Source organism: Haliotis cracherodii, unplaced genomic scaffold (assembly GCF_022045235.1).
Source record: "Haliotis cracherodii isolate W230 unplaced genomic scaffold, xgHalCrac1.p SCAF_13, whole genome shotgun sequence".
Lineage (NCBI taxonomy): Eukaryota > Metazoa > Mollusca > Gastropoda > Lepetellida > Haliotidae > Haliotis > Haliotis cracherodii.
Window position 1 is genome coordinate 21,329,297 of NW_027266268.1, and position 7,935 is coordinate 21,337,231.

Below are 7,935 nucleotides of genomic sequence, written 5' to 3' on the forward strand. Positions count from 1 at the left end.
TGTATGTCTGCAGTCAATGTCTGAAATCATGAAACCCATGACCTCGGACAGCACGTGCAAGGGAAGGTATGCCAGATTTAACACTGTCACTCAGGCTCGGTTGTGAGCTGACACATATTCTGTTCTTGGCACCAAATACACTTCACTAAATATGTTTAATCGTGAAGGAAGTAAGAGCATTGATCATGCGACGACTGCAACGTGGTGAACACTGACTTTCTATGAACATGTGCAGGTGGGCACACGACAGTATCTTTTTGCTCAAACGCTGCATTTTTCTCAATCCGTCAGCAGATTGTGGGCTTGATACCAACAAACACATAACGTTGATGATCGACGCCGCTCTGGACACCCAAGGGCAACAACTCCAGCCCAGAACAGATTAGTCAGAACGAGAGCATGAAGAAATCGGTTGCAAACTGCCATAGAGATGCGGGACCGGTAGCAACAGGCAGCTGGTACATGAACAAACGGTGCGGTATCGTCTGCACAGATGGCATTTGCGTGCACGACGTCCACGTATCATCCCACAACTGACTGTAGGTCATCTAAATCAGAGGCGTCAGTGGTGTAGGGAACGTCAGCACTGAGATAATCGACGTAGGGCCAATGTCATGTTTTGTGACGAAATGAGGTTCATTCTCCACATCCATGCCTGAAGGAATCGAGTTGGGAGACGACCTAATCAGCGTTTTATGGACGTTAACATCGTACATCATGATCGTTTTGCACAACGTGTTGGGCAACGTTTCATCCTTCAAGTTGATAATGCACGTGCTCATTGTGCCAGGATTGTGATCCAATTCCTCCAACATCAAAAACAGCCATGTCATGGCCAGCACTCATTCACCATTGAACATGTCTGGGACGTCATTGACAGACGTGTACGTCAACGTCAAAATCCACCAACTGTCATTGACATTGGTCGGCTCATCAGAAGCATTCCGAGAAGAATTCGTGCATGCCTGACCAACAAAGGTAGTTTTACCCGTTATTGGTTGACCCCCAACCTCTTTAACGACCTAGAGGGCCACCGACTCATCACACCAACCAGTAGAAACCATTAGATCTGATTGCCAACACCCCTGCAGATATGTTTATATCATTTCCATTTGCCAATGCCTCTCAAAATGTCTTTGTAAGTCTGCAAAACCCCAACCTGTTATTTCCTTATTCACTTTTAGTAACATCCGAGTCATTTATTCATTTCAGTTGAATCTTCAAATTAACCTAAAAGCATACAGTGTGTGACGTGAGGATGGTCAGGTTCGGTGATTGTCATCGTAACCTTTGGTGTGTGACGTTAGGATGGTCATGCTCTGTTTCAGTGACTGTCATCGTACCCGTTGGTGCATGACGTTAGGGTAGTCAGGCTCTGTGTCCGTGACTGTCATCGTACCCGTTAGTGTGTGACGTTAGGATGGTCTGACTGGTGACCGTTGGTGTGTGTTGCACAGACGTTTATTTACACGTCACCATGACATAGCTGAAATATTGCTGATGGCATATTTGTTCAAGGTCTTCTGTGCATTGCGTGCAATTCTGATAACCCCCGATCTTGAAATAACACTATCTTATCAAATCATACCTATATCATGTCTGGTTTACATTGTTCTAGTATCCAGAAGACGACAATCTCTGAACATGTAAGTACATGTAGATCTGTTTTCCTTTTCCTGTACGATATAAGCTTGTCATCATGCTCAAACATATCTCTAGATAATATTGATTAATAAATGTACAGATAAAGATCTCACAATATCTTGAAAGAAAGGCATTATTTGGCGACAATGTTCGACAATTTTACATTGAAATAATATTATAAATTTGCACCCATTCTATATTATGGCAGTGAAATTTGGGGATATACATACAGAGGATCTATAGAAAGAGTACAAAGTTGTTTTTTTAAAGATTTTTGAAACTGGGAAAACAAGCACCTTCAAGTGCCGTTTTGGGCGAAGTTGGCCGTTATAACCTATGCATAAATTATTTTAGCAGGTGAAGTAATTTGCTTGATAAAGGTGTTAGGATCTACACCGAAACGTCGCACTAATTGTAATAAAGAAGTTGTTTATCCATAGAACTCGTCTTACTTCATCACTCCAACTTCTAAATGCCACTGAAAGAAGTTATTTTAGCAGGTGTCTAAATTTTGGTGTAGACTTATTCGTATGAATCCGAAGCGTTACCCCTGTGCCTGTTATAAAATGTTACAGTCACACGATGCGGTTGGGGCTTTGAACTGGGTTTCACGTGTCAGGATGTTGTTATTTCAAACAGGTTTTGCTTATGTCTGGATTGCTCAGGATTGTGGAAACACGAAGGGTTTCATAACTATGTTTAAACAGAGATGTGTAGATATGGAGATACAGAAATGGTTTCAAAAGATTACCAGCTCACATTTCCTGTCACATTATAATTCATACAAGTCATTACTAGCGCCAGAGATGTATATCACATCGGGTGTTTTAGATAAAGACTTGATCTGTGTATTTGCTAAGTTCCACACTCTTTCGCATAGTTTGAAAATACGAAAACGGCGTTGTAGTAAAAACAATGCGAAAACAAATGTTGATGAGTTAGTTGTTGAGGACGATTACCATTTTGTACTAGTCTGTTTATACTATAAGCAAAGTAGAAATACATTTATTCCACAACATTACCATAAACATTCCTTCGCGTAAATAAATAATTGAATTAATGTCCTCTACAACACATTCAACAATCAAAGGTCTTGCTTTGTACCTAAAGAGGAATTTGAAAAACACAAGAAACAAACAAACATAATTATGCATTATGTATTACGTCACATATCATGGAAACATTGTAAGTCAACTGTGTGAGATACACAAATAAATTAGATGGAAATGTATTGTACTCTTGGCCACGAGGCCTCCAATACTGAAGTAAAGAATCTTGAATAATGCCAGCAAAATGTGCCGCGTACATATTCGTTGCTCTCGGAAATCACCTTGTATTGTTGCGAACAACAATTATATACTACTACTACTACTACTACTGCTACTGCTGCTGCTGCTGCTTCTATTACTACTGCTACTGCTACTACTACTACTACCACTACTACTACTACTACCACCACTACTACTACTACTACTACTACTACTACTGCAACTACTACTACTACTACTACTACTACCACTACTACTACTACTACTACTACCACCACCACCACTACTACTACTACTGCAACTACTACTACTACTACTACTACTACTGCAACTACTACTACTGCTACTACTGAAACTACTACTACTACTACTGCTACTACTGCAACTGCTACTACTACTACTGCAACTACTACTACTACAAAAAAACTACTACTACTACTACTACATGTAATCCCTATCCGCGATTGTCCTATACTTATAGATATTCTTTGATTCAGAATGTTGGGTGTTATTCTTCTGACGCTCGTGGCCAGTGCGCTATGCGCTCCTACGTAAGTGTTTCCCTTCGTCTGTCTCTGCCCGTGGTGCCATCGGTTGAGAAATGATGGTATACATTCAATTATTCTTATTGAATTTCCCAGAATGTCTCAAAGCAATATTCCTGTCTTGCTGTTCCCCTATATATATATGTGGCCGGCTTTGAACAGGTCGGGCGGTAGGGTAGCCTAGTGGTTAATGTGTTCGCTCGTCACGTCGAAGTCCCGGGTTCGATTCCCGACATGGGTACAATGTGTGAAGCCCATTTCTGGTGTCTCCCGCCGTGATATTGCTGGAATATTGCTTAAAGCTGTGTAAAACAATACTCACTCAACTGAACAGGTCGACAGTAGCCAGTACTGTTGGACGAGAAACCAATGAGAATCAGGTAGTAACAGATAAAGTGAAGTCATCTTTAGAAAAGGGAGATAAAGGAAAACTTTTTTCCACTTTGTCAAGACATGTTCAATCTTCGACATTAAACTATACTTGCATTTATTTCATTAAATTAAATCTTTGTTCCCCAGGTGCGGCTGATGGTGACAATTTTATCTTTCAGCACCCCAGCCGGAGGTTCGACAACTCCGGATCTGATTGCTGCAGGCACTTCTTCCTTCAACGCTCTTGACAAGAACAAGAACGGCCATGTGGAAGTTTCAGAGTTTTTAATTTCATTTGACAAGTCTGACACAAACCGTGAGTGACTTTCACTACTTAAATTCAATAAATATATTCAGTAAATAAATAATTGGAATGAGTGTTAATATTTAGACACCCTTAACCTTTCAAAATGTACGAAATCACGCATACGGGATATAAGGGACGAAGGACTGCTCAGGTATCGTACGGACCACCCGCTGTACAAGGTGTATGTTTGTTGCCCGTAGATGACAATGAAATGTCAATCCAAGAGTACGTTCAGTTCAGACATGCCACCAAGACCTTTACTCAGGCACTCTACAAATTCCTTGACACGGACCATGACGGCAGCGTAAGCCGAGCAGAGATGATCAGACTCTTCAGGCTCTACGACGGCAACAGTAAGTATTGTAACTGCATTTACTGAAGAAGCCGTATGCAAATGGGATGCTTCAAGGTTTTGTGAGAATGTAATTTGAGTGAGTGAGTTGGGTTTAACACCACTTTTAACAGGATTCTGGTATGCCTCCAAAGCTCCAAAGTGTGCATGACTCAGATGTTTACTACGGGTATGGTGCTGACAAACCTAGAAACATAATCGGGGCGAATCGGGATTCGAAACCACAATCATAGCTTTCTTGCGTGCTCAAGAGACGCAAGTCTGCACAGCGAATTCGGCGCCATAGAAAACTGGACCACCCGTGCCCCCAATTTGTTTCTGAACCACGCGGATAGTTCAGGCATATGCCATGCATGTCTCCTTTATTTCCCTTTAATATGAGATATTGATCAATTATGTCAAGGTCTCCCTCGAAGTCATATCGAGAATATATGAGAATTAGACCAATGTAACAGTGAAGTTGATGATAAAAGAGCGACAAAACCTTTCCATAATAATAGGAAATCTCTATCAAAAGCATTTTCCATTGTACGACTGAACGAAATTGAAGGTAATGGCATCTGAATGGGAATACGCGGTGGCATGTTAACATCGATGTGGCCTTCTGGAAATAACATTCAAGCAGCTTATGTATCTGCAAGTTCTTTCTCGCCAAATGTTGTTTAACAGGCCATCCAAAGGATCTTTTCTTCTCCACACCTGCCATCGATATGTTTGGTATTGATTCTCCATTAACAGCTTCACTGTTCGCAGGATACCACGTGAAATAACTGTGTTGTGCTGTGAAAGTGTACGAGTGAGTGAGTGAGTTAAATATTGAGACCTATCTCCGTATTTATAATCATCAAGACATGGGAATACGGAATTAGATAACGGGCTGCGTCATACCAAAAGACGTTAAAAGATGGTACTTGCTGTTTTCCTTTCTGGCGCCTGGCATTGAGGGGCTAAAACAAGGACTTGTCGGCTCGGAGTCCGTGTACTGTGTCTGAGTGGGATAGTCATGTTAAACTGCTACATGGTATCTCAGTGGGCTAGCACTATAAAATCGGCATTATTCCGGACTAGTACAAGCAGCCACACACAGACACACAGACACAGACACACATACACACAGACACACACACAGACAGACAAAAACACCGAGACAGATACACGCACACCGACCACAGAAACACAAACGTCTCTTAGTGTAAGAAGTGCAATAATCTTGGACGCGACGTTAAACCCCATTTCACCTCACCGTACCATACTCCAGTAACAGTTAGTTAATCAAAATAGTTTTTCTATTTCCAGACGACGGTGTTATTACTCTTCCAGAATTTATTAGCCGATATTTGAAGGTGAGTACTTTTTGAAAAACATAATTTGTTCTTGAATATGATTGAACAAATTAATTTTTTCTCAGGCCTTACGACCAAAATTAATATATCGTTCAATGGACATATTGAATGTTGTGGGTGAAAGAAAACAAAAATCTTGCCTCAAACAAAAGTAGACATTACGTTCACTGTTTTGCCCAATGTGTGTCAACAAACACACTTTATATTCTCTATGAGTTAATCTCGATAAATGTACAGCCGATGTTCGTATTAGACACCCGGTGAATTTTTCCTACATTTGGATGTGTGATATGTCGTGTCCAGCATCCTGTTTTCTGTTGTGTTTCTCAAGTAATGAACCATTTGTATTTTGTGCGGAGAAGTCCGCCAACGAGCAATTATTTCACAGATAATTAGTCTTTGAGTGAGTGATTTTGGTTTACACATCTTTTAACATTATTGTTATTTATTTCACGGCGTGTGAGTATAATGAGAATGAAATGCCCGAAGTAATACAAGCCATTGACATTTTCCGTTTTGGTGAAACCAACAAGCAGGAGTATGGAACTGCCAGACCAAGAAACATAATCAGGGTTATTCTGCAATTTGAACGTTGGATTGTGATTGTGATGGCGCCTCAGTGGACAGGGTCATCTTTGCCACAGGAAGTTGTAGCATTGGCGGTAATGGTAATGAGGGTCTAGGAATAGCTCGAAGCGCTGAAGTGAGGGTTCATAAGTTTAGCACTTTGACGAAAGCCAAATATGGTGTGAAATGGATGTCAATAGAGCAGTGTCGGATTTGGCGAGTAACTGACTAGCGACTCTGTGCCTTTGACATCGGCAACATTATTTTGTGAAAAAAAAACAACGTTTAGTTTGTACAAGACTCTTTTTTGCTGTTTTTATTCAGATAGTGGATATAGTTGCAAAAAACCTGTCGCCTGGACAAGGTGAGTAATGACAGAGTTTACACTTACGTAGGACGAAGAATGTACCTGACGTGGGATTTTGGAGTCTTTTGGAAAATACCAATATTTTCCCGAAAGTGCTGGAAATAATGTGTTCCAAGGTTATCAAACAAATAACGTTCACTGGGAAATTTGAAAATAATGTGTTTTAGTTAATTATTCTATTTTTTTGGTTATTCGAGAAAATACAACTGTGACATTTTTTCATGCCACCCCCCTTACATTTGTGATGAATTTTGGCGATCCCCCCTCTTTCGCTGTGTCATTTTTTCATGACCCCCCCCCCCCCCTTAATCTCACCCCTCCCGTATGATATATGACCAGTCCATAAACAATAATTCTGTCGCTCATCCTGTCAAATGTGATTGGGAAGTCAAATATTCCGCTATTCTCTATTACTAACCTAACGACAAGTCAACCTAAACGCATACAGCATGAATCAATCTAAAACTAAAATCTTTGATCATATCAGGATTAGGGAATGCTTAGTTCATATATGCCTTAACACTAATTTGTATCCCAACAGGTATCCTCGCATCAACAGCCTCCACCTGAATCATGCTGTGAACAAATGGGCTCCTACTTCAGGATAAACCAACATCCTGTGCGGAATAAAGCCTTCTACTAGTTCATTTTGTTTTGTAAATGTAGAACATCATTAACCATGATTTATATGTAAGAATTTACGCATGGGACAAACGTTTGATATTCTTTGACACCCCGTGATGATCTGGATTAGAATTGGTGTTCAACAACCCATACTTCCCGAGGCAAGAGAGTTAACTGACTTTTAAAGTCCAGTTTCCACCCTTGCCGAACAAGGCTGGTATTCCTGGGCTAGATTGTAGTGCCACTGGTGGCTCTTAGCAGTTATGTCCCTTCTAACCCTATCCTGTTGACCAATCAGATTCCGACTATCGTATCACTTGTATTTGCTTCAAACTAAATGTCGGCGCCCAGTCGGGACGATCTGATCAATAATCAAGATCTATATTGTGATAAAACGGGTCTTACATCGCGAAATGCATCAACTCATGTGGGCACCTTGAATAAAAACATGAAATGATTTGGGAAATATTTGCTGACAACGAGTTGTCGGTGCACATGCTTTGCAAATCCTGCAATCGACCAAAATCTGCACGACAGTTGACAAAC

At 40.7% G+C, this 7,935-nt stretch overlaps 1 protein-coding gene across 1 annotated transcript; it reads left to right on the top strand.

The window, feature by feature from the left end:
• The first annotated feature begins 1,613 nt into the window (after positions 1-1,613).
• LOC139459752 (uncharacterized) lies at positions 1,614-7,356 on the top strand. The gene is made up of 7 exons (XM_071241414.1): positions 1,614-1,646; positions 3,410-3,463; positions 4,009-4,145; positions 4,337-4,489; positions 5,785-5,831; positions 6,723-6,762; positions 7,307-7,356. Exons 2-7 carry the CDS (start codon positions 3,411-3,413, stop codon positions 7,333-7,335), a joined length of 459 nt encoding a protein of 152 aa, XP_071097515.1. The 5' UTR covers positions 1,614-1,646; position 3,410; the 3' UTR covers positions 7,336-7,356.
• The last annotated feature ends 579 nt before the right edge of the window (positions 7,357-7,935 follow it).

What these genes read in the sequence shown, in the direction of transcription:
- LOC139459752 (XM_071241414.1), top strand. Translation starts at nt 3,411, where the DNA reads ATGTTGGGTGTTATTCTTCTGACGCTCGTGGCCAGTGCGCTATGCGCT. An exon ending in AGTGCGCTATGCGCTCCTAC is followed by an intron (nt 3,464 to 4,008) that starts GTAAGTGTTTCC and finishes TTTATCTTTCAG; the next exon opens with CACCCCAGCCGGAGGTTCGA. An exon ending in TTATTAGCCGATATTTGAAG is followed by an intron (nt 5,832 to 6,722) that starts GTGAGTACTTTT and finishes GTTTTTATTCAG; the next exon opens with ATAGTGGATATAGTTGCAAA.